The 26,347-nt window shown below is 34.1% G+C and overlaps 5 protein-coding genes across 8 annotated transcripts in view; 3 read left to right on the forward strand and 2 right to left on the reverse strand.

Moving 5' to 3' along the window:
- The first annotated feature begins 1 nt into the window (after position 1).
- On the forward strand, positions 2-2,446 carry LOC100636856 (death-associated protein kinase 2-like). Its single transcript, XM_003382346.2, has 10 exons — positions 2-136; positions 184-384; positions 487-625; positions 956-1,079; positions 1,123-1,171; positions 1,228-1,254; positions 1,513-1,677; positions 1,822-1,870; positions 1,966-2,034; positions 2,139-2,446. The coding sequence occupies exons 1-10, from the start codon at positions 72-74 to the stop codon at positions 2,340-2,342; spliced, it is 1,092 nt and encodes a 363-aa protein (XP_003382394.1). The 5' UTR covers positions 2-71; the 3' UTR covers positions 2,343-2,446.
- A 32-nt stretch (positions 2,447-2,478) lies between these two features.
- LOC100633707 (histone PARylation factor 1-like) lies at positions 2,479-6,492 on the forward strand. The gene is made up of 6 exons (XM_003382325.3): positions 2,479-2,647; positions 2,705-2,951; positions 3,155-3,341; positions 3,790-3,891; positions 3,975-4,207; positions 6,165-6,492. The coding sequence occupies exons 1-6, from the start codon at positions 2,504-2,506 to the stop codon at positions 6,470-6,472; spliced, it is 1,221 nt and encodes a 406-aa protein (XP_003382373.1). The 5' UTR covers positions 2,479-2,503; the 3' UTR covers positions 6,473-6,492.
- Positions 6,493-6,902: 410 nt separating this feature from the next.
- LOC100633835 (GPI ethanolamine phosphate transferase 3-like) lies at positions 6,903-11,002 on the reverse strand. Of its 3 annotated transcripts, none has more exons than XM_019997395.1 (7): positions 10,268-11,002; positions 10,068-10,221; positions 8,007-8,865; positions 7,551-7,934; positions 7,304-7,491; positions 7,123-7,245; positions 6,903-7,070 (listed from the first exon to the last, which is right to left on the reverse strand). In XM_019997395.1, exons 1-7 carry the CDS (start codon positions 10,993-10,995, stop codon positions 6,921-6,923), a joined length of 2,586 nt encoding a protein of 861 aa, XP_019852954.1. In that variant the 5' UTR covers positions 10,996-11,002; the 3' UTR covers positions 6,903-6,920. The 3 variants fall into 3 exon arrangements, with proteins under 3 accessions (XP_019852954.1, XP_019852911.1, XP_019852855.1); XM_019997352.1 differs by having other exon boundaries at positions 7,983-8,865; XM_019997296.1 differs by having other exon boundaries at positions 7,551-8,865.
- A 50-nt stretch (positions 11,003-11,052) lies between these two features.
- Positions 11,053-17,994, forward strand: LOC109582895 (uncharacterized). 2 transcript variants are annotated; one of them, XM_019997976.1, is made up of 14 exons: positions 11,057-11,136; positions 11,186-11,307; positions 12,973-14,870; positions 15,225-15,342; positions 15,385-15,525; positions 15,581-16,303; positions 16,347-16,388; positions 16,431-16,567; positions 16,618-16,773; positions 16,820-17,000; positions 17,094-17,141; positions 17,201-17,293; positions 17,345-17,726; positions 17,792-17,994. In XM_019997976.1, the coding sequence occupies exons 1-13, from the start codon at positions 11,114-11,116 to the stop codon at positions 17,719-17,721; spliced, it is 4,059 nt and encodes a 1,352-aa protein (XP_019853535.1). In that variant the 5' UTR covers positions 11,057-11,113; the 3' UTR covers positions 17,722-17,726; positions 17,792-17,994. The 2 variants fall into 2 exon arrangements, with proteins under 2 accessions (XP_019853576.1, XP_019853535.1); XM_019998017.1 differs by lacking the exons at positions 17,201-17,293; positions 17,345-17,726; positions 17,792-17,994 and having other exon boundaries at positions 11,053-11,136; positions 16,917-17,000; positions 17,094-17,119.
- A 5,343-nt stretch (positions 17,995-23,337) lies between these two features.
- The window catches only part of LOC100634089 (multidrug resistance-associated protein 4-like), a 9,702-nt gene continuing 6,692 nt past the window's right edge, over positions 23,338-26,347 (reverse strand). Inside the window, exons 14-23 of the mRNA XM_019995731.1 lie at positions 26,063-26,213; positions 25,871-26,021; positions 24,875-24,954; positions 24,729-24,829; positions 24,482-24,682; positions 24,276-24,434; positions 24,136-24,225; positions 23,912-24,084; positions 23,757-23,862; positions 23,338-23,704 (exon numbers count right to left, since the gene is read on the reverse strand). Of these exons, the coding sequence (XP_019851290.1) occupies positions 23,549-23,704; positions 23,757-23,862; positions 23,912-24,084; positions 24,136-24,225; positions 24,276-24,434; positions 24,482-24,682; positions 24,729-24,829; positions 24,875-24,954; positions 25,871-26,021; positions 26,063-26,213 (1,368 nt within the window). The 3' untranslated portion in view covers positions 23,338-23,548. The remainder of the gene's footprint in view (positions 23,705-23,756; positions 23,863-23,911; positions 24,085-24,135; positions 24,226-24,275; positions 24,435-24,481; positions 24,683-24,728; positions 24,830-24,874; positions 24,955-25,870; positions 26,022-26,062; positions 26,214-26,347) is intronic.

Genomic DNA, 26,347 nt, shown 5'->3' on the forward strand with positions numbered 1-26,347 from the left:
GCCTTAGTGGGAGTATCTCTCTAATGATAAAAGGAAATGCAATAGCGCTGTCGTTACAGTGAGTGATCATCATGTCTTCTAAAGATGTCCCCAAATACGTTCAAGAAAACTATAATGTTGTGGCAGAAATAGCTAAGTAAGTGCCTATGCAGAGACCAAGTTGATTATTGTTTTATTTGTAAGGGGCAAGTTTGGTGTAGTCTATCGCTGCACTGAGAAAGCTACCAACAGCTTCGTAGCTATAAAAGTGATGAAAGGAAGGCACAACAAGAAAGATGACGTCGAGAGAGAAGTTGCCATAATGAGACAGTTAAGCCATCCGAACATCTTACAGTTTATCGACTACGTTCCTGACAAAACGAGCTATATCCTAGTCACTGAGCTGTAAGCACTTGAATGGGCATGCATGTGTTATGGTGACCATGTGCAGGGAGATATGCAGAATATGTATGATTGTCATATTTTACTATCCTGTTTTGTATTTAGTTTAAATGGAGGAGAACTGTTTGACTATTGTGTGACAAAGGACTATGTTGAAGAGGCTGAGGCTGTATTCTTTATGAAACAGATATTGTCCGGGCTAGAGTACATGCATAAAAGGGACATATGCCACTTGGACCTAAAGGTATAGTCATAATTATGATTTGGCATTTTCATGTGAATGAATCTGTTGCTCATTCCTCTTGTAACGAAATAATGCTATGAAAAACAAAACAGCAATTTGTTGTGACAGATCATGTATCAAGTAGGAGTGTGCCATTTGCTAAACATGCACTGATAGAATTTTAATTATGTTTGAGTGCTGTATCAGAATGTTACTGGCATGTTAGATGTATTACATTGCTGTACATGTACACCCCACCATCCTGTTTACTCTCCTTGTCATAACTATAGTACATAGTGTGATTAAGGAAATGTGAACTGCTGTAGTAATTATAGTATCTTAATTACTTAGCCTGAGAATATAGTGCTGAAAGATGAATCAGCAAAGGAATTAAAGATCATTGACTTTGGTACTTGTCAACATTTGACTAAAGATAAAGCAGTAAAAGCATTAGCTGGAACGCCTGAATTCGTCGGTAAGCAAGTTACATATTTGGATTGTGTTTATTATTTTTGCAGCCCCTGAAGTGCTGAATTATGACCCTGTCACTTGTGCTGCTGATATGTGGTAATGCACACATAGTTTAGTTGGGCTACACTCTTATTTATTTTCTTTTTAATTAGGGCAATTGGCGTCATTGCATTTTGCTTGTAAGTCACTGCTCATTGTCATCCTAATTATGATATAGGCTCTCATGAGAATACATTCTATAGAGTAGTTTATATTATCATAATTGACCACATAAAACATCTCATATTGCTACATAGCATTAAAATTATGTAGTGTATTACCATATTTGGTATTTAAAACGTGTGTAATACAACTTCCAGTGTACCACAAGTACTTATGTCATTATACTTGCTCGTTTGTTGGCTAAAATGTTAAAATTTGTTTATCATTTTGTACAGATTGACAGGTTGTTCTCCATTTTTGGGTGATAATGATGCAGAGACTATTCAAAATGTCACCGAAGGAGAGTTTGAATTCCCAGAATCAGATCCAGAGGAAGGGTATGATGATATAACAGATGCTGCCAAGGATTTCATATCAAGTTTACTCATCAGTGACCCAAGGTAGATAATGTACTGCAGATGTACTGTATTGATACATTAGCACTGTTTGTTTGTAATAAAGAAAACAAGATGACATTAATTACTATATTACCATTGTTTGTGAAGCCAATGCATGATGTTTCTAATTGTTATTGATATTTTTAGGAAACGTTTGACAAGCATTGATGCACAGGAACATAAATGGATTAATGGAGTAAGTACCATTATAATAATTATTGCAATTTATTGTATGTGTTATTATTATTATTATTATTATTATTATTATTATTATTATTATTATTATTATAGTCTACAAGTCAAGCTGCAAGAATTAATACTGAGAGGCTGAAGAAGCTCCGCAGGAGAAGGAAATTACTCGTGAGTTCTTTGTTAAATCCTTTGTAATTTACATGTGCATTGTGGGAATCAATGATTCTTTTTATTCAAAATTTGCACTATTCTCTTTCATTAATACATTTTAGGCTGCTATTCAAGCTGTGAGATTAAGTGTGGGTCTACTAAGAAGTTTTACTCGGCATGGATCTGTGTCAGTTGAGCCTGCACCTGATCGAAGAATGACTGAGCCCTCTATCCGATTATCGACCCCACCATCATCTGCACCAGCTACAAACCCCGGGTCTTTTATGGCTAACGGATCAGCATCTTATAAACTACATGTGTCTTAAATACATTATCATCAATGTGATTGCATTCTGTCTCTGTTTAACTAATACAAACAATGATGTTCAGTGTTACCAAGAGTACATTACTTTTGGTGTTACCTTTTTAATTTTTTTTGTTAATGAAGGGTGTGGTGTCTGGAAAAAATTAATAATAAAAATAAATAATGGCTGCAGGCGAGAGTAAACCAGAATGCAAATACGGCAGTGCCTGCTATCGTAAGAACCCCCAGCACTTTAAAGACTATTCTCATCCAGCAGAAGACCTTTCTTTATCTGGCCAGCATCATAATAACGTAGACAAAAGCGAGGTATTTAATACGCATGATAGACTCTATTTAATATTCTGACTGAATCCACATGTAAAGGATGTGCCTGCTAGCTTACCTGCCACTAGAAAAAGAGTTAGGTCTTTATCAGATAGTGGAGGTTCTTCTCAGTCGAAGCGTAATATGGAGCCATTGTCTGAAGAAGGGTCTACAGATAAAGTGAGTGTAATTTCAAGTGAGGATGACGTGAAGGAAAATATCAAAAGAAAATTTCTTGTTCAAATGCCAGACGACTTTTATCAGTTTTGGGAGTTTTGTAAAATTATGAAACCAAGTGATCCTTTGAGTAAGACATCATTATGTTAATGTGCATGTTGATTGAGTGATTGAATGGCTTCATTGGTGTTTTTAATTTAGTTTTTTTTACCAAATAAATGTATTGAACACATACACATGTACACAAAGCATTACCTTGCTACATCTCTATATTTTCTTGCTTTGTTCCTTCATCTGTTAAGTACGGTAATTTTCTCTCTTCCATTTTGCCAGATTCACTCTCTTCTATTGATATGCAGTTAGTTGGTCCTTATCATGAGCTTGCAGGATTGTTGCCAGCTTCATCCCAGTGTGTCCTTCATTATCGTTATTATTATGATCCTCCTGAGTTAATAACAGTTCTTGCAAGAGATGAGACATCTGAAAAAAATGTGACAGGGTACCACATTGGTTATTACAGGTAATTTATTGTAAATATACTTGTATGTGGTAGAATATAGTATTATTGTCCCCAATGTTTAAAAAGTTAGCAAAATAAGAAGTAAATATTTAGCACATTACGCTTTGTGTTTCCATGTATGATTGTTTTTTGTCTATAATTTCTATCATTTTGATGACTACTGTATATAAAAATGCTGAAAATGTGTAATGGCTAAATGTGGTATATACATGTACTACCGTATAACGCTTTATTTTGGCGATTTTGCTATAAAATTGTAATTGGCAGTTTTTAATTTGGCGATTTTTGTGTACACGTGCATTACTGAGCATGCATATTAATGATTGGCGGTTTTAATATTGGCGGTTCTGCTTGCAAACTGCCAATTGCCAAAATAAAACTCCACCAAATTAAAGTGTTATACAGTATGTTAAAATTTTTAATTTACATATATAATTGTGTGTTATAGGGATGAGCCTAATGGCGTCTCTGACACCTTTATGGTATGTAATACTAGCTCTGAAGGATGCCAACTGAAACACTGTGGTCTTAATATTTTTGCTGCAGTCAAGTAAGTAATTTAGTTAAAACAGTATTTGTGCTAGCTTTCATGCATTATTAACAATGAGTCCTTCAATTAATCTGTACATGTAGGAAAGAAGTGTCTATAGCGCTAAAGAAACCGGACTTATCAAAGGATTGTAGAAAGGAGCTCAAGGCATTGGAGACTTCACTTGTTGATAAAGGAACTGAATTAGGACTCAATATGAAGGATATAAAGCCATCTGGTAGAAAAACAGTTTCTGTGTGCTTCAACGGTATTGGAATGAATGTACCTGTTGACCCTCAACTTGACGTAGGATATAGACCACTTACCATGACCAACAGTAAGTGTCATAATACTAACATTATAAGTAATAAGTGTGATGCTAAATCTAATAGCTATATTGTAACATTGTTCTACACATTTCTTATGATAGTAACCCATGCCTTATTATAATTAAAATTTGGCATTGCCATTAATGTAAGTACTAAGTAAGCAATCTTGAATTTTTATTGGCTATTTTGCTCAAGCTCATTTGGATACTGTTTAATTTTAGTGCACCAGTTTTTGTTGCTAGATTTTGAATGAACCAATACTATGAGTAGTTGAGGACCAATATTTTTATTAAGCTTTCTCTTGTTTAGTCAATTATACCTTATTTAATTGAAATCTTACAAATACTAGGTTTAAAGTAAATTTTCAACTGAATATATAATCAGTAGCATATTTGTTTCATAACCAATATTGCTACATGTACATACACAGTACATACATGTTCATGTACATATCCGCTACATGTACTGTACATGTAACTTGTTGTGTAGGATTACTGTGGCAAATACATGTAGCAATTAATACTAATAACTACCATATGAGGTATGACTAATTTATAATAGCTTGGAACATCTGAACTAACCTTCTGTAAAATATACAATTTGTTTGTGTAATGTAACTACAATTATGCATCCTACCTCTACACAGTGTCAGTAGTAATGTATACTTACTATAGCCGTTTGTGCTTACATAGTTTACATAATTAAGAATGCTTAGCATAACAGTCAAAAAAATTTTCTCATAATAGACCTGCTTAAAACTTTGCAACGTAATTATATCACACTAGGAATGTATGGTGTATTGTGTATTTTTAAGTCAAAATTTAGTGGCCAGTAGTTGTAATAACATTAAAATTATGGCCTGTATTGTTATAAATTGGGCGTCCCACAAAATTTTTGGCATAGTACTTACGTATGTAGCTTCTAGTCAGTAGATTGTCGAGGGTATTGCAACAGAAATCACAAGGAGAGCATTCTCTATTTTTAGATTTTATTTGATGCATAATTAATTTTGGCAAAGCCCTTACTTATGAGAATTTATGTATGTATGTATGCGTATGTTTGAGGGCGGGACTGGGAGGTGTGGCCAGGAGGCAGAGCCCCTCAATGTGTTACATTCTTTCTAGCTATAATTATAGTTGTTCGTTTGGGTGAAAAGAGTTCAAGCTGATTCTGATCAAAATTGGATTTTTGATGAATTTTAAAACTCTCTACTGGCATGTTTCTTTTAATCACATGCCCCTACTCAGGCTTTGATTTTTATTAATTTTCTGTAGTTCAGGCTTTAGAATTTTCATGCACACAGTAAATGACTCTATAAAGCATGGTGTATCTTTTCTTACAGAAGACATATTGGTGATCAGGCCATCAGGGTACATAAAGTGGTGTTTTACAGTAATAAGCATCCTGCATGGTACATGTACATGTATCTGGCAATATGTCTGTTTACTTTATATGCACACACTTTAACACTTATGTACTTTCAGGTAAACCATGGGTAAAGTTGGCAATATGACTTGATTGCCCATACTTTGGCAGTCACTCTAATTATTTTGAAACCCATATGCTACATGTACATGTACATGTATTTTCATAAGAAAAATGGCTCTGAACTGAAGTCATCCCAATTTGTTGACACATGCTGTGTGCCCTTTTGCTAAGAAAGTTTTATATTTAGAACAAATTTTGGAGTTATGGGGCATCTGCCAATTTTAAGTGTAGTCATTAAAAAACTGGGTTAGGTCACTCGCAAAAGCCTTGCCCCTCCAAAAGTGAGCCACCCTGGATATGATATAACTGATTCTTATCATTAACAGGGACCTTTAAAGAATTAATTAATTGATTATTGTTGCTTTGACTAAACATGTATGTGTAAAAGGGCAATAATTTATAAAATACATGTAAGTGATTTAAAATAATGACCTTACCAATTGATCAAAATTTTAAATTCTATTCTTTACCTTATAGGGGAGCTTCGTCAATTACTTGACAAGATAGTTTCATGTAAGAATAACAGTGCAAAGGAAAAGTTGCAAGATTCATTGCAGGAACTTGTTACATTTGTCCAATTCGCTAATGACGAATGCGATTATGGAATGGGACTGGAACTAGGGACCGATCTCTTCTGTCATGGTGATCAACAATTCCATGATCTCATACTTCAAACCCTACCACTAGCATATGATTTACTGGGTAGGAAGGAATACGGGCTAATTATACAAGAACACCTTAATGACAGAAATAAAGACCCTCTAATTTTAAACATTGACAAATAAAAAACTATTATTCTGATATTGCGTGATGACACGTGTGTAAAACACGCCCATTAAAACATGTCTGCTAAAATGAAGAATATGTTCTTTCACAGAAGATTTTTTCACTTACTGCAAAGTTGTATGAAGGAATCTACAGAGTAAGCAATGTATGGTAATTAATGATAACACTAATGTGTATAGGAAGCCAAAACAGCCTTGGACCCCAATGAAAAGACTGTCAAGATCACAAATGGATCATTTGAGAATGTTGTACAGGGATTACCCACAGGAGTGGACCGTAGACAAGCTTCAAGTCCGCTTTGGAATCAGTTTTAGTGCCGTAAAGAGAATTTTGAGGAGCAAATTTGAGCCATCAGAGGAAGTTAAGCAGAGACAAGATCAAAAAGTTATGAAGCAACGTGAGAAGAGAAGAGAACAATTTATAACAAAATTTAAATCTAAGTAAATTTCATAATAACAATACTAGTAAGTAACTTGACACTGTTGTTACAATGAAAATAAACTGAAATGCAGCTTCATACATGAAACGAGGTCCAAATACTGCCCATACCATGAGGTGACGTCTCAGTGCAAAAGCAGCGACAACAGAGCAAAGGAGCTATAAAATACAATTGTCATGATGTTTATTATGAAACACAATTATAGTCTACCTTCACAGTTCCTAACAGTGTGCAAATCAGTTGCATTTGATGCATTGTTGAAAGTACCACTTTTCCATTTTTAAGCCAAGTTTGACAAGGTAGTAATAAAGGGACTACTAAAGCTGATAAAACCTGCCAAAAATATTAAAAAATAATTATTATTAATAATGGAATACTTCTTGTTATGTACCTGTGATGCCAGTGTATTGATTGTGACAAATAAACCAGCTATTGGTAGCTTGAGAGGAGTCATTTCACCATATACCCCGACAAAAGCGGCATCAAAATGAAGGCTTGTTATAGTTGCTTGGTGACCAAAACTGAAGAAAAACTGGTAGCTAAGAAGTGAGCAAAGAGTGGCTCTTGACAATGAGCTAACTATAATAATAAATAAAAAATTAACGATCTCATTTCCCTTATGCACATAATTGACATACTTGTATGCATTTTGCTCAAAATTTGTGTCAGTAGGATAAACTGGATCAAGCTGATAGAGAGGGGAATTAGAAGCATGTTGTTCATCCCTTTAACAATGAAACTGACAGAAATCCAAATTAGTAGCAAAATCCATGAGTAAGAATCTAATGTTATGCTAAAATTTTTCTTTGCCTCATTCTTCCTGTATTGATTGACAGAAAGCTTCACCATTGAAAAGATTAAAATAATTACTCCAGCCACATAAATCCAGTACATGAAAACAGATAATATTTCTGAGAATATGCCACAGAGGGCAACAACTAAAGAGTACACAATCAGCTTCTGAGCATGCTTTTCAAATACAAATGGTTGAAACACACTCTTAATAAGCTTCAGCACATATACTATTGCCAAAACAAATATCAAGTACGAGAAAATTGACTGTAAAATACTTGAAATTGCTATCAAGTAGTTACCACTAGAAAATGGAGCATCAGGTTTACTAAAGAACTCCAACACAGTACAGTCATCTTGCTGATCCCTACAGACATGAGAATATCTTGAAATATGTACACACACCATGATCTTAAAACATGGCTCGACATTTTTGTACAATTGTATTATAAATACATTCCATTTTAGATTTCGATGATTAAGGATTAATTGTAAAACTTCTTCACGAAATTTAGTCACTATTAGAGCTGCCATAAATGACTGCATTAAGAATGTGACCATCTTCCCTTCATAGACAACAAAACTGTTTGAAAAAAGAGAGACAGAATGAAATGCTACTGTGATGACTGATACAGCATCTAGCAATTTCACTTTAGCTAAGATAAGGCTGAAAGAAAGTTTGGTCATGAAGAATAAAATAGTTAGTAATAATATAACATGTAAAATAAGGACTATAACTCCAGCATTCATTTTATTAGTATCAAACTTGGTCCAAACTGATAAACAGATCTCACGTACTTTTGCCATATAATTAATATACTGATTTTCAATTGTCTTAAAATCAGATAACTCATTTGTGCTGCTGATACTAGTGTACATTTTTTCTAAAATACTATACTCATTTTGAAGTTTTAATACTTCATGATGAGGAATATCATTGCTGAAACGATTCTGTGCCTTGATAAAAGCATGTAACTGCTGTGAATTAGTTCGTAAAGAATTTATGAGATGCATTTTAGATTGATATGGTGAAATGTGTTCTAATACTGGAATGAATAATTCAGGAATGATCATACCAAGATTTGAGAAAGGTATGGGCAAGCCAAGCAGAAGAGACACTGTAGGTACTAGATCAGTTTGGTACACTGTTTGGCCATAGTCCTATGACAAAATAATAGCAAAATCCAATCATGATATTGCAGTTGTTACCAATTTACCATAGAACATGTGAATTGGTCATAATAAAGATTTCAAAACACACAATCTAAAAATTTGTGACCATAATTGACAAAAGGGCCCTTATGGTGGATTTTAAAATTGATCGTTATAATGGAAAATATCAACCTGTGAGTGCTTTGTTAGACAATCATTGTTTCTAAAAGTTTCATGGTAACTTTTTGCATCCTGTGGAGTATTTTTGTGATAAATGGGGCTCAGGAAGTTGGATTTCTTAGGCTAGAAAGACAAATTTCACTACCCGCCATAAGGTACCTTTTGTCAATTATGGTCACATTTATCCCACAAAAATAACTAGCTTGTGCATTTACAGAATTTAGTGGCATCAAAATTTGCTGTAAATATGTTTTCTCATTTGATCACCAGTTCACCACAAAGATACGTAACAACTTTAAAAAGTCTTTCTAATATATAACGTACTAACGGGTTATCAAGCATAGGCGCTTATGCAGAAAATGACAGAAAAACAGGCGCTTAATAATGACTCAGTGCTTAATAAATACAGTAGGTGTGGTTTACAATAATAATTAATTAATCACTTTATTGGCTTTACAATCTTGGGTGGCAAAGAATACTCTTTTGACAGTGTGGTTCATGGCCATAACGCTTATAAAATATCTGGACTTCTACTGCTTGGACTCTTATTGTTTTATACTGTGCTTAACAAACCCATGCTAAGAGCTACATTGAGCTAGGCGCCTAATAAGAACTAGGCACTTAACAACGAAGGGTGCTTAATAACCCGTTAGTACGACTAACGGTATGCATGTTCATGTGCTGTATGAAAATTCTGAGCTGATTCCAATTAAAATTCAATATTTACAAAATTTGAATTTACTTAAAAAATTGGGTCAAAGTCCCTCTACAAGGTCGTAGGCTAAATTTTGGTAAAAATGAATATAAAAGAATTTTTCATCTTTAAAATTCATTCTGAGGCATTTAGATGTTCCAGGGAATTTGAGCTAATTCTGATAAAAATTGGATTTTTACAAATTTGTATAAGTTACTCAAGAGTTGGGCCAAAGTCCCACAAGCAAGAGTACATACACCTTTGGCACAAGCTAGGGTTAATCTTATATTTAATGGCAATAAAAATAATGAAGTGATTTTGATTATTACTAAAGTACCTGTTTGGCATCAAAAAGTGGCCTTTTGGAGTAAACTACTAGAGCTGCTTCAGTTTCTAGAAGTGTTTGTCCCCCATGATCCCCAGTTGAAGTCATACCATGATCACCAAACACAAAAACAATGGTATTGTTGTTTACCAATTCAAATATTGATCTAGAATTAAAGTAATAAAATGGTTATTGCATAGTACATAATATACCTTATGACATCATCTATATATATCAATTTATCTCTCATGATGTGATTATTGGGTCCATAAGTATGCCCACAGTGATCCACTCCAAGGAAATGACCAATAATAAAATCAGAATCATTCCTTTTAAGGACTGGTATGATATTTGCATACACTCCTTTATCAACGGTGTCCAAATCTTTAACATTAAGAGAAGGAAATGGATAAGATTCATAAAACATATCAGGGTACATGCTCATCCAAGTGTCATCACCCAAAAATGTCACCTTAAGACCGTTTCTCTTGGATTGTCTGATAATATTGTCTTCCTGTATTTGGTAACTATTAAAATTACTTCCAATGTCTATAAAAGTTGGTAGAGTGCCTGTCGTCAGTGCCTTTAGTCGCTGCATAGTTGTTGTAGGTGGGTCCGCAATAAAACGATACAACTTCGTGTGTCTTGGTTTATGAGCCAAAAAATGTTGAATGTTCCTCATTTGATTAATGTAAAATGGTCTGTCATCTTTAAAACCCAGTGATGAATTATGTAAGACAAAGTCATGCCTGAGTGCATCTACTAGTATCCATACTACACTTTGAAAGTATCGAGGAGAACAGTTAAAACACACTGGACTGTCTTGAGGAATTACGACTCTTGTTAGGAGGTATCCTTTCAAAAATAAGACTATCCCTAGTGCCTGGAAAAGGAAGAGCAAAGTGATGAGAGACAAATGCAGTAAAACTGTTCTGCGCATTATTTAGAAAATTAATTATTTTTGGGCACGCCTCAATGCATCTACTAGCTCCACCCGAATTCCAAAGCAAACTTGGCTCGAAGCAGGGATTACGTTAGTATATCCCTGGCTCGAAGCAATGAGTTACAGTGAGCAGAAGCAGTGAGTTTGTAGTTGTATCACTTTATGGCAGTTTCACATTGTTATATAGAATGGAGGACAGTGATTCAAAAGAGCCTTTGTACGATTCCAGTTCTGTTGGTGGTCCTCTTGACGTGAATGGAGGCATAATAGAGGATATTCCAGTGTCACTTGATGTTTCCTCAATACCTAGTAAGCGAAAACTAGCTGGTAGGACTGTTCCAAACTATTTACTACTAAGCTACATCTCATAGGCTGTATAGTTTATGTTTCACAAAGCAGACCCACCCCCTTAAGATCTCTACATAACAATGCATTATACCAGAAGACAAAAGCTCTTAACTACATGTATTTTTGACGAACTGCCCTACCAAATACAATGCACCATGTTTTCCTGATTAGACGTCTGAGCGTTTATTTCTTAACTGCAGGAAAAAAATTGCATTAAGAATTTAAAAAAAGAAACTTATAGCTGGATAGAAGTCATAGGACCAACAATCTTTAGCAAATTAGAAATATTATTTGTGACAAGCGTTTATTTGGACCAGGTGTTTATATGGTAAAATAATTTATAGTACCATATAGCACAAAATTGTTGAGGGCTGTAAATTTTGTGAATTTGCCTCAAAATCTTTTTGTGGATTTAATTTTGTGAATTTATGCCACCTGCCATCTTGTACTGTTTGATTTTTGCAGAAGTAACTTTCACCAGTCTTCCAAAAATTGTGAAATTCGCAAAATTTATAGCCCTAACAAATTTTGTGCTCTATGGTATGATAAAGCCAGACTTCAAAGATTTAGCAGAGTGTATATATTCCATACACACACTGCAAAACGACAACAGTGCTTTATAGCCTAATAGTTGCATACACTATGACTTTGTGTGCTTATGTAAATTGACTGCCCACACTATGCATACTTTTAATTTTTGAATGTGTGGCACCATATATCATTTATAACACACTGGTTTGTGCTAATTGTTGTATTACTACTGTGTTGACAGTCTACATAGCCTGTAAGGGATGGCACTTCAATAATAGTTCAATTATTTTGTGGGTTTAAATTTCGTGGGCCCAAAACTACAAAACTACAAAAATAAAGCGCCACGAAAATTACCTGCTATATGGTATAGCCTATGATAGTTAAATGAATCTAAAATTCCCCCCCCCCAATTTTATTACATTTTCTAATACATTGATGTCCTTATATATGCCATGTAAAAAATTAATTTTGAGAGTGTGAAGCAATTTCAAGCTCAAATTTTGAATAAAATAGCAGATTTCAAAAAAAAGCATATAGCGCTATATTTTTGAGTAGCAAAACTTTCACTGTTTTTGCGGGCTAGCATGCATCGGAAAATAAAGATCCGCTAAATATTTGATTGATTGCCATAAAAGGCATGGCACCATAGATACTGTGAATCTGCAAAATTAATTTCTGTAAAAATTTGATTTTTATCAACCCGCAAAATTTTAGCTCCGCACCCAAAAGTAAAGTGCTCTACAGTATTTTTCCAAAAATTGACTTTAAAATTTATAATGCATTTTCTGATTATATTGATCTCCTCAAATTAGTTCATAGTTTGAGCTGATTCTGATTATAAGTGCATGGTCTTTGGCCAACTTTTACTTTTTGATATGTCTCCTAATCATTTATGACAAACTACACTCTGTACTATAGCGTAGGGTTTCTTTTAGGTATTTGCTATTCCAGTATTAGTGATAAAATAATAATATTACTAATTATGCTTTACAACGAATTTTTGTTTTTACTATTATCGTATTACCCCTTGCATAGTATGTTGTATAGTGCATGCTAATTACTTTAGAATCATTAATATACAATTCTTTTTTATAGTTATAGTGCAACCTAGTTTAAGAGACTTGGTTTTCAATTACACAGTTGAAGTGACATCAAGTCTTATAGCTGGCATTGGTTTACCTAACTCAGGAAAGACGTCTGTCCTAGAGGGAGCATTTAAAAAATTCATCAATTTGAAACTGAATGCAAAGCTGAATCTCGATTACTACTTGAGGAGAAAAAAGAATGAGCAATGTCTAACGATATACGAGCTTTGTGCTCTTGGAGGACCTCCTCACGATGAATTTGCATGGTCTTTTGCCACCAGACATTATGGGGCAATCTATTCCATAATTCACATTCTTGCCCACAGAAGAAAAGATCTCGACTTGAATTCGATTTTGGCATCGCCGATAACAGATCATCCACAAATTGATAAGCATATTCATTGGTTGCTAGGCAAAGCATATTCTCAATTGGAATCCATTGAAGGTAACAATGAATCTCTTAAGCTTACTTTAATACAGGATGGTCTTGCTCTCCTTAATGTAATGGATTTCGGTGTCAATAAAGCTCTCCATGGCCTTCTGCCCATCATGTTATCAATCTGTCGTAGAAATATTCGTCTTGTTTTCTTTTCCCTTGATAATGATGTCTCAGATTTTGAAAGAAATCCAGATCTATTGGATCCGAAATATGTCGAAAGACAAGATAAGGACACTGCTATGAGCCAGAGGTTGAGACTAAAACAACTCCTACATTTTGCTACTCTAGGGCATAAAAGGTCACAAAAGCGATCTGTCCCCTTTATTGCTACAACAAAAGAAAATGCCTCATCAGCTCAAGCAGAGGTGACTATAAAGTCACAAATGGTGAAATTTGGTCTGATTCCCGAAATAATACATGTAAATTTGGAAGACGAAAATTCTGTATTGGGCTTTGGAGAAAATATGCAAGAGTTTATCAAATATCAATACAAGGAGAGAACAATCGATATTCCATTTCGTTCGATGCTTTTTCGAAGCTATTTGGCATCTCTAATTCAGCAAAAATCTACAATCATTTTTGATAAAAGTTTCATTACCAAAGAAGCAAAATGGTTGAATATAGATATTGAAGATTTTCTTGAAATATTTACCGATTTTGGTAGCATCTTGTACATAGATGTGCCACAATTTGAATCGCTAAGGGAATTTGTCATCATTGATGTCTGGAAGTTCACAGAATATCTAAATGAATTGTATTATCCTAATCCTTCAGAGCCTCATGCAAAAGATTTATATGCCTTTGGTATTGTATCAGAACAGTCTGTGAGAGGTGTCTTACTTTCTGAAAAAAATGTAAGCCGTTTCATGCAAATCCTTACAGAATTTGGAATGGCAGTTACTATTGAAAGTGGCTCTTCAATTATCGTTGAGCAAGAGACCTTAGATCCTGATCAGCAATATTATTTTTTACCAGTAGCAAGAATCGGCAATGCTAAAAGCATTCCTCTTCGTGAAGATGGTTATGTTTTTTTCGAAATTGATGACATAGCTTCTCCTCCTGATGTACTTGCTGGCATCACCGAAGAGTTAATGAAGAATAAGGAAGTGTTCATGTTTGGAACAACAGAGCATAATGTTTCTCGGTTTCAGTTTAGATCAAAAAATGAGTATGAAATGGAGATCGTATGCGAAGGAGATAAGGTCAAATTAAAAGTAAATGATATCAACGAAGATACATTTTCCAGTGCAGTTGAAGTATGCGAGAAGTTTCTCAAGGCTTGTGTCTCCTTTTTGAAGAGATACAATGATGCAATACTCAATTTCCAATACGCATTTGCAATTCCATGTTTTATGGTCTCTGGGAGTCATCAGCACTATTATGGTGAGGGGGATAGTAAAGAATCAATGCTGTGTAATCACTGCAGCTCTATTTCTTACAAAAAATGTTGGAGTGATGCTGCACAGAAGGTATGTTAGTGAAATAGGGAGAAAGGGAGAGAAATAGGGTGGAAGAGAGAAAGAGCTAGGAGAAGAGACAGAAAAAGAGCAAAAGGATTTAGGGATTTATACAGGATTTTTTTGTAGGAGCTAGGGTGCATGGCAAAAATTAAGAGTGACATTGCATGTTTTTGGCAATTTCTATTTTCTGATTTTACCAGAGCTATTTTTCAGTTGTGTGCCTTTATAATGAACAGCAGTGAATTACAGCAAGTATTAAGTTTCTATTAACTCTTTTATTAAATTAACCCTGATTATTTTAGAAGGGAATCTCATGTTTCGCCCAATATGAGTGTTTGATAATTTATTATTATTTTGTTGTAGTGTCAACATTTGAAGCATGAGGGGTACAAAACATCAGAAGGTGCTACAGAGCTGCAGGTTAAATTCAGGCAGCTTCATGAGTACCGTGAGAGACAAAACTCTTTGCAGACTGCTAATGGTATTGCTCTAGTTATTTGTAGTATTTTTAATTTTATAATAGAAAAGTTTCAGACAAAAATTGAAGAATTGAAGAGAATAATAGATGATCAAAATATGCATATAGCAAGGCTAAAAAGAAGATCAGGAGACCAGATACATGATAAAACTGATTTTGATTTTGACAAAGCATCTAAAAATATTGGTAAAGGTCTCTTTTCCATACTATATCCTATTCTATGTAATGTCATTTTATGTAGATAATTTGAATGGTGTTCAGATAATACAGAAAGAATATTTCTCAGTTGAAAATGACGAGCATTGCTCAATCAATTGGCAGAAGTATGGATTATCAATTGAAATTCACAAAGGAAGCCTCTTACCATCAATGACAGCTGAAGTAGCAGTGAAAGTTTTTATAGGAGGGTCTTTTGTGTTTCCAAAAAACTTTGTCCTTGTTAGTGCTGTGTATGCTATATCTGTATCCGAGCCTCTTCTCAAGCCCTTGAGCCTATCACTGCAACATTGCATTGATCTTAAAAACCACCCAACCCTCACCAATTATCTCAAGTTTGCTACAGTCCCTATTACTGTTCCTGCCCCCAATGTTCCATACCAGTTTTCTTTAATGGAGGGAGGCAATTTTTCTGGCATTTCAACATATGGAGTGATTGACCACGAGAAGCTTCGTTTTTTAGTTTGCATAGTTGGTTACAGTGAAGAAGAGGCCATTGCAGATATTGATGATAATGATGACTACTCTATGGAGGATGATGGAGGAGAAGATGCCAGTAATGGGGAAGGAGGAGAGGGTGCTGGTAATGGGGAAGAAGGAGAGGGTGCTGGTAATGGGGAAGGAGAGGGTGCCAGTAATGGGGACGTAGAAGGTAGTGGTGAAGAAGGAGAGGGTGGTGATGGTGATAGAGAAGGAAGTAGTGGAGCCTCAGAGAGCTCTGTTACAGCTGGTTCATCATCTCATGCAGGTGAAGCATTGATGTTTTTATTTGTTATTGATTAACATTATAGATCCAATATCTGATAAATCAAGCAATGGGTCACCTGTTGAAAGTAATCAATTTTATTATCCTATTATTTTTATTTTTTAAAAAGAGCATCATTGTGACGATGATCCAAAGCAACCTGCAGCTCTTAAAAAAGCTAAGAAGTATGCCATTGTAATTTTTGATGAAGAAAGTAGGAAAAAAGTGAGAATCGCTGCTACTAAACAATTAAATGCTCTTCTTGAGGTATGTATGGTGACAAATTTGTGTATACTTTTATTTAACAACAATCATAGCATATAAAAAGGCTTTACAATGTTGTGGATTTAAATAGCACCACCTTTTATTTTAAAAGTGGTTGTGCCTCTATTGAACTGGTGTTTGACGACTCAAAACAAGATCCTGAATTTTTTAAAGGATGGCGTGTTCAACCTTGCATTAAACCTTGCAAAGTTTGTTAATTTCATTGATATTTTATGATTACTGTTATTTTCTCAGTTTTTCCAACAATATATTGATAATTTTGGCAAAAAAGAATTAAGCAACTCACTTCTTCCATCTACTATTACTAATTTAGTTTATGTTGCTCATTCAGGTGATGCTGTACCTGTACTTTTTTATTCCATACCAGTAGTGGGTGCAACTGACTCTCTTGTACTAACTATTTGTGTAGATAAAGGTAACAAAATTTTAGAGTACTGCATAATATCAATACAGCTAAATAAGCTAAATAGCAATACCCATTAGTTATTAGTTTATTTTCTCATTCTAGCACCCAATGATCCATATCAACATAAATATCAAAAAAGGAAAAGAAAAGGTAAGTATTAATAGCTAGACTATAATCAAGAAATTGCTACTACAATATATTGCATACAGGTAGTTTGCTGTCTGATCAAGAAATGGCTGATGGTACATTTGATAGTGAAGCTGGTTGGTCTGAACCTCCTGAGAAAAAAACTAAAATTGGAGGTATAGATCAAGATAATAATTCTATTGGTATAATGCTATCAACGTGTATAGGGTATGATTTAAAGACTGTCAGGAAAAAAATTAAAAATTCTTTGGATAGAAAATTATTAGCCCTAAGGAATGCTAGTCAGCATTCTCTCAACAATATAGCTGATATATTACTTGGGTACAAAATAATATCTGAAGCTGTTCACAGGAGGACTGATGGGATTCAAAAATTTGATGCTATGATTGATGAATTTAAAAGCTGTTTGGATATGAAAGAAACAAAGATTGAACTATTGAAGACCTGCAAAGAGTTTTTGGCTGGATTTTCATGTGAAGATGGTCCTGGTCCATCAAAATCAGCTTCAGATTCAATTAAAGAGGATTGGAGAGAAGTGCTTAAAGAAGGTGGTGATGAAGGCCTGACATCATACTTGCAGTAAACTTGGTAACTCCATTTACAATACATTTTTATAAACCTTTTTAATTTTTTTTATCTTAATTTTTTATTAGATTTATCTACACTTGTCATGGCATTTTTATGACTTTTTAACACAAGAAATTAATTTGCTTAACTTGGTTTTAATGAATTTGATGTATAGAGTCTATAGTTTTTGCTTGGCCTACTATTCATGTTATAAACCACATTGATTATTTTTATCATTGGATCTGGCCATTGACCAAGATCATGTATTGATTAGCAACATTCTCTAATGTAAGCTCTTTTGAACCAATTTATTTCCTACTGACCTCCTTTTCAGACAAGTCTAATCTCTTCTCAATGCATCTCTTACCTACAGTGAACTTCTACTATTATAGTCTATGTAGGCTTTGTTGAACTAATCTTACTTTCCATACACAGGTTTTTAAAGCCAAAAAATGCCAAAAATGAACTAAGTCTATTTGCATAGATCAAGTTTTTAAACATATACTATGCACATAGTACAGAGGGAAAGGATTTAACAAACACACAATCATTACATGTACTTTACAGATAGTTTAAATCCGTAACACACCTCTTGGGATAGAGAGTGTACAACTGAATATGCTGTTGTAAATTTGTATTCAAAATAGGAAATAAATAAATAAATTTTTGTAGGGACTCCCAGAGTCCCATCATTCTTTTCTCTTAATTTACTCGCAGTTTAGCTTGGGTAGCTATGTCAGCTAACACTGCCCAAGCAGCTTTAAGGACGAGGCCATGCACCTTTGGTGTCTTGTATTGTTCTCTGTTTTGCTTCTTTTGAAAAGACATTTCTGGGCCTCAATTACTGAACTACTTTGAACTAGTCTTTGGCCTAAATGAGCATGATGTGTAGCATTATGTCTATGCATGCCTATGATGTGCATTTGCATGTTATGGTGTGCATTATGTATGTTATCATTGTTATGCTTAGTGTCAGCTGCCCCTACACTATACAATATATCTGTGTCATTGATAATATTAAAATGTGTACACATTTGTGTTATCCAATAAAGTCATACACACATGAATGTACAATGATAAGCTTGTGTCTATCTGCTTTCTCTTTTATCTATACAGAACAACTGAGAAAAAACATTTTAAATTGTCAAAAGGTCAGAACTAAAAAACAATGTGAAATTTGAACATTTAGATCTAAAATAATATATATGAATTTTAAGTCACACACTACAATCCTTGCTGCAATCACACCATGCTAATATAAGAATAACTGAATAAACTTGTAGATCTATATACATTAATTTCTCAACGGTACATAAGTTGGATTACTTATACTGGAGGCACAATTTTAACCCAATGTACAGCAATCAAAAGACTTTTACTCCATTTTGCCATAGATTCATTTATGATTTTGCTCACTTTGCTTGTGGCCGTGGAGGCAACTTGCATGCGTTGCTAGGATGCACATCAAGCCCTAATAGCTAGAAACCTACAATGAAGACAAAGTTCATCTCTTATTTGTTTCTCTCTTATTTAAATTTGCTAGAGTCTGGCAAGTCCTTGCTTATGAAAATCATAACTTTATAAATTTGTAGGTATTACTCAATTCACTACATGTCCCAATTCAGTATGTCTCTCTCAACCAGTTACTTATGAGTGTAACCATAGGTGTAACAGTGGAGCAAGCACTCTTAGTACTAAATACTAATGACGTTATTGTTGGTGGAGTATCTTATACTGAGTTTATGGTGTTGGTGATACTGTTCCTATTGCAGGTGGTCAGTTCAATACTGTCTTGACTGTTGATGGCTTGTCTAAGTTGTCTCTTGTTTCTGATATAACATTCACTCCTACTTTAAGTATCAGTAATTATACTGTCCAGTGTGCAAATGGTATTGGGGCTTCAATGAACTGTTCTATAGTAATAGCAGGTACGTGTAGTCGTGTACATGTATGTCATACTATCATTATATAAATTACTGTATTTAGGTACTCCAACGCCTTATATTGGTAGTTTTGCTTATGGACCAACTCCCACTGATTATGTTGGAGTGGGCTTAGGTCTACAAAGTCCCAATCCTTGTGTCTCTCACTACATTGTTATGAGGACTAGTGCAACTGATAGTGTTAATTTTACATCTACTGATGGGGGTCTGAGTTTATACTAATGCCTTCACTTAATGACACACTATATACTTTTACTGTAATAGCTGTTGATATTGCTGGTAGATATGGTCATTCTGAATTTAATGTTACATTAATATTTAATAGTTTTTAGCAGATAATTAATGATACATTTTATTATTTTTAGTTCCTAGATTTGTTACTGATCTGACGTTAGCACAAACTGATTATCCAACTGATACTAATGATACTGTTAACATCATTGTATCATAGAAACTAGTAATTGATCTTATTATAATGACTAATTATTATTTTTATTACTGCCATAGCCACTTTTATCACCTCGTTTTCTTGCAAATGGATATTAAATTTATTATAATGTTTCTGATGTAGATCTACCTCAAATTGTTATGGTAGAATATTGTGGTGAAGCTCCAATCACTCTATCAAGGACTTTATCTGGTTTTAGAGTGGGATTAGAATATACTGTTGAAATGGCTGCTACTAATATATTAGGAACTGGTCCTATCACATCAGCTACAATAAGTTAGTTCTTATTTTACTGTAAATATAAATATAATAATATGTACTTCAGCTATATACTTGCTGCACAACTACCACCTGAAATATATTCAACTAGTACAGTTGATTTCACTTCTTTTACTCCAGGCATTAGTGCAACTCCCAGTATGACTCCATCAAGCAGTCTTACTGAAACAACATCACCATGTATGTACATGTAACTGTGCTCAATATTAATTAGTGATTGTTTATAGTTAGTGCTGGTGCTATAATTGCTGGTATAGTAGTTATCATCATTGTTGTACTGATTGGAGTTTTGGTTATATCAGTGATTGTTGTTCTATGTTGTCTTAAAAGAAAAACAATAAAAAGTCAGATTCTTCTGTTGGTACTCAGATTCAAGTACACGCTGTATTTATTATTTTTAAAGGGCCTGTACCTTAATATTATTGTCAATTTGCCACAAATAGAAAATGTACATGTACATGTACATCAACATGTGTCCTTTATGTGTATTTATTGGTCACCTAATTAATGTGGTTACATGTGCATGTACATGAACATGAGCATGATGTGTAAGCAAACTAAGCATGCATTATCCTTATGATGTACGTACTGTATGTATTAGTTATATTCATGGTGTATAATGTGTGTCATAATTTTATGTTCATTATGCAGTGTACATATTATGCCCATTGTCTTTAACTTGTGGGAAAGTTTGTGGTTTGAAATACTTGATCAGGTATCATTATCTGTAATTACATGCAATAATATAATATTGTGGCCTGTGTATGCTTACATGTGATGGTGAAATAACGTGATTGTGATGATGTTGCTTGTCATTTTTTTAAACAATATGTTACTACTGTAATGACTGTGATGCTGGTTTGGCAGTTAGTGGTTGTGTTTGTGTGAATGCTTGCTTTATATTATTCATTGATCTTTTCCCCTCCTTTTCTCTCTCTCCCTCTTTTTCCCTCCCTCCCTCTCTTCTCAAGGCTTATAAATATACTCAAATAGACCATTCTGCTAAATCATCTTCCTCTAAGAGACAAGCTCCTCCCAAACCATCAAAATCCTTGGAAACATCTCGTAATGCACCACCACAAGAGGGTGCCCAGTATGCTGTTCTTGATCATAGTTCTTCATCGTCTGGTAGACGTAACCAGAAACCCAAGGTCATCAATCAAGTCACGTATTCTCATGTGAGCCGTCATGATAGACGCTGAATGAGGGGAGGTAACCATAGAAACTGTTACTAATTAATTCTGTTTTGCCTTTTATGTGTGTTGTAATAATATGAGCATGATGTGTAGTGTATGTATGCATGCCCACAATGTGCATTTGCATGTTATGGTGTGCTTTATGCATGTTTTGCTTAGTGTCAGCTGCCCATATACCATACAATAATGTATATAAACATAAATGTGCAATAAGTGTACTTTGCTTGTGTTTATCTGCTTTCTCTTTCATTTATACAGTAACACTGATACACAACATGGAGAACAGTACCAACAGTGATTTCATCAGTATCTAGCACTCACTGTTACACTCATAAGTAACTGGTTGAGAGAGATACACTGAACTGGGACACGTAGTGAACTGAGGAATACCTATAGTTATCATAATTAGAGCTAGATATTTGAATAAATTTAACATTACCTTCAACAAAATCATTATAATAAAGCTAAAAATGCAATAGCAAATATCACCATATCTAATGAGCTATGAGTAAATACTGTAGGTTGGGATATATTCATGGCTGCCTTTAAAGTTATGAAGCTTATGAACCACTGCATGAAGTTGAAGATAAAGGCTTCATAGTGTTATTCATGTAGCAGTCTGTGTGAGATATGATAATGCTTTGGATTATATTCTTCATGCAGTAGTGTAGGATTTTTTACCACACTAAATCTCACTTTGCAAGAAGCCTCGTTTTTTTTTACTTTTTTCTCAATTCAATCCTACCACGTTTCCATTTTTAATGCTTTTATTTACTTTAATTTATTTTAAAGTTATATTTAGAAAATGAAGATCATTATACTACTGTCTTTTCTGATCTCTTCTGTCATATGGACAATATCAGCTAGCATCACTGGGCCTGTCAATTACGTGAGGGGAACCAATACACAGCATCACATTTATTGTTGCTCTCATCTAACCTTGCAATGGCAACTGGGTTCATATTGATGGCTTTTTGGGAAAAGTTGATGCTAATGATTATGAACTCTGGGGTGTGAATAGTAATAATCATTTGTTCAAGTGCCAAATTATTGATGCTTCAAGTAGCTGGACAAAAGTTTTAAGAACATTCTATCACGTCTCAGCATCTGGTAATGGGTACGTCTGGACAATTCGTTCCGATTACTGTGCATAAAAATGCAAGAAGTCATGCAGTGGCTCTTGGAGTCAAGAGCCAATTAAAGCAGCTTGATGCTGGAGAACAATATCTCCATGCTGCATGTCAATAATATTGACAGCATAGAGATATTGCTCTCCAGCATCAAGCTGCTTCAATAGACTGGTGTTGCCAACTTGACTCTAAGAGCCACTGCATGGCTTCTTGCATTTGTAATTTTGTATAAGACTAAACACATACTCTCCCGTCCAGTTGATGGCTGTGGCTTTTGACATGTTATATGAGGCAGAATGAAGCACATCACTGTAGGACCTCATAAGATATTTGGCATTAATCCAACCAATGAAGCATATAGATTTACTGCTGCAAAAAAACCTTGTCTTGGTGAATGGGAGAAGATGGCTTTGGTGATGAAGACATAAAGCAAATTGATGCTACTCTCAATGGAGTGTTTGCTGTTAGTACAAGCACCTCCATATTATACCAACACAACATGCCTTATTAACAAGGTTTTTGAGGAATAACTGAGTTTGACTTGAATAGTTTTAGTTTTTTAGTTTTGATATAATACATGTAGTTTTTGCTTTTTCAAAAAATTTTATAAGTAATTTGTAAGCATGGCAAACTTAATAGCATTATGTAAATCTATTATAAACTTCACAATAATACAAACATCTTGTTCACACTTTCAAAATTTACAGAATAGTGGGAAAAACGTAATGTGACCTGGCTATGTTCAAAATGTAAAAGCAAAAAGCTGTTTATCAGATCCTAGCATGGTCTATGACCCCATAAAAGCTGAATCATAATAACCACAATCAACAGCCAATCATATATAAAATCACTTATTTTTTTGATGACACACTAAAGCAATGTCTCTTAGTTTCTTAGCATTGACTGGTCCAGTTTGATCAACTAATTGTCCAAGATAAGATGATGACTCGCATAATAACAAATAAGGTTCATCATACTCCACTAGCTCTCCTTTATCAAGTACCTATCAAGAAATATAGTATACTAATTTTAAATAAGTAAATATCAGTAGATACCATAATCTTATCACAATCCATTACAGTATTCAGACGATGTGCAATAGTCAGTACAGTACATTCATTAAACTGTTTACAAATCACTTCTTGAATGATCCTATCAGTTCTACATTAACACATCAAAAACAACAGAAGAGAAACTCATTTAACATTACTTCATGTCTACATTGGCTGTAGCTTCATCCAATACTAAGATTGTATTGTTTCTTAATAGAGCTCTTGCCAGACAAAAGAGCTGCCTTTGACCAACGCTAAAGTTGCTGCCTCCTTCAGTTACGACTGACAATAAACCATCATCCAATTCTTCAACTACTGACTTTAACTGAACCTACCAGGCAGTGACTATTCAATTATATCTCTTTTAATACTCTATTTTTACTTGTTCTAATGCTCTCCATATGTCATTGTCATTGTACACTTGAAAAGGATCAAGATTATATCTAATTGATCCACCAAACAACACTGGATCCTACAGTATAATGTAATACTAATAATTATATAAACCATGTGCATATGTACTTGAGGTATAATTGATATGTTTTTTCTAAGATCATGTAGTCCTAGTGTATTAACATCAATACCATCAATAACAATATTGCCACCAGTTGGTTCAGCTAATCTAAACAATGCTGATACCAGTGATGTCTTCCCAGCACCAGTTCTACCCACAATACCAACCTAATGTATGAAATTTAACATGTACATAAATTATAGTTATTTATTACTTTACTCCTGTTAGATACAGCACATGATATATTAGTCAGTACTTGTGGACCGTCTACTGAATGACTATAACACAAGTCATTCAATACAATATTTCCTTTATCAGGCCAGTTAGGTGGTGGCTTAGAAAAGGGAGGAAGAGTTTCCAGTGATGCCTCAACTTCTAATCCACCATAAGCAATAACTCTTTCTGGTGATACCATCTTAAAAATAGAAGTTATTTGTAAAAACATTAATATAACTTGTTACCAAATTCTCTACTTCGGTGCTAGCTCTCATATAATAAGCAAATAAATCCATGAGTGTAATTGCATAGGTTAATGACAATGAAATTAGAGCAGAATTAAAACCTACAATAGAATGGGAACATCATAATCATTACTTAAAAACATTACTTTCTGCAAGAGAGATGGATGAAAAAAGAATTGTAGCTATAAAAATGAAAATAAAGCAGTCAAGACGCATTGAAAACCACCTACAAAGAACAATGTACATGTATTAATGTAGTAAAATAGTATTTTGTAGCGACAGATAGTAGTAATACATGTAGCCAAGGTATGTTTGGTAATTTCTTATAGAAATTACCATTTTTATATGGCCACAACTAAAAGTGAAATAGCAACCAAAGGCTTTTGAAAAAATGACTAGAAAAGAATTATCAATATTTATAGTTTTTCTGATGCATAACATGTCCTTATGCTGTGTACCGGTATCAATTTTCAGCTGATTCTGATCAAATTTAGATTTTTTATAAGTTTTTAAAGTTGCTCAAAAATTGGGCCAATGATTCAGCCAAATTTTGTCAAAAATGGCTAGAAGAAAACTTTCCATTTTCATAATTTTTCTGACACTTATGTTGCTCTTCAACTTTGAGCTGGTTTTGACCAAATTATAGATTTTTGATAAATTTTTAAGTTGCTCAAAAATTGGGCCAACGACCAACGGCTATTATAGCATAGCGGTTTAGTCAAATTTCAAACATGGCTAGAATAGAACTTCCTATTTTTATAATGTTTCTAATTTACATATACATATTCTTATGCCGTGTATCAATTTTGAGCTGATTTTGATCAAATTTGGATATTTTAATGAATTTTTAAAGTGGTTCAAAAAATTGGCCAACTTGTGGGTTGTGGTTGCAGCCAAATTTTGTCAAAAATGGCTAATAGAGAATTTTCTATTTTAATAAATTTTCTAATACATTATAAGTCCTTTTGCTGTGCATCAAATTTGAGCTGATTCTGATCAAAATTTTAGATTTTGTAATGAATTCCTAAAGTTGTCTCAAATGCCTTGTAACACTTGTCAACTCAAAAAGCTTGCACTCACTTAGCATACTTTGTGGGAAACCATGTGTATTGTGTATATAGCAAAATAAGGCCACAGTTTACCTGGAAGTGACTATGAAAAGATACCAGGCTTGAGTGTGTTGATTCTGATACTGGTGCATTCTCTCTATCATCACTGATTGCATTGAATAAGAACGAATGGTTGATAGTCCTTGCAGTGTCATTGATAAATGAGAGTATATTGGACTACGTGCTGCATCATAAATAAACTCTTATTTATAAAACAGTCCTAACCAATAGCTTCCAATCGCTTAATATCCCTGGCTGTCTTGATGTAGTACCATCTAACGCCAACAAAACCAGTACACAATATCACCAATAGCACAATAAGATAATAGTTAGCAATGATAGCAATCAAGAAGTATCCTCCTATTTTAAAAGTATACTATAGGGACAATAAAACTGAGAATACAGGAAGAGCTTACTATTAAGAAAAAATACATTTTAGAGATTAGAATGTCATCCATAAATCCTACATCTTTTGAAATCTGTTCACACTCGACCTACACTGCAATACAC

Source organism: Amphimedon queenslandica, unplaced genomic scaffold (genome assembly GCF_000090795.2).
Source record: "Amphimedon queenslandica unplaced genomic scaffold, v1.1 AMPQUscaffold_13522, whole genome shotgun sequence".
NCBI classification, from domain to species: domain Eukaryota; kingdom Metazoa; phylum Porifera; class Demospongiae; order Haplosclerida; family Niphatidae; genus Amphimedon; species Amphimedon queenslandica.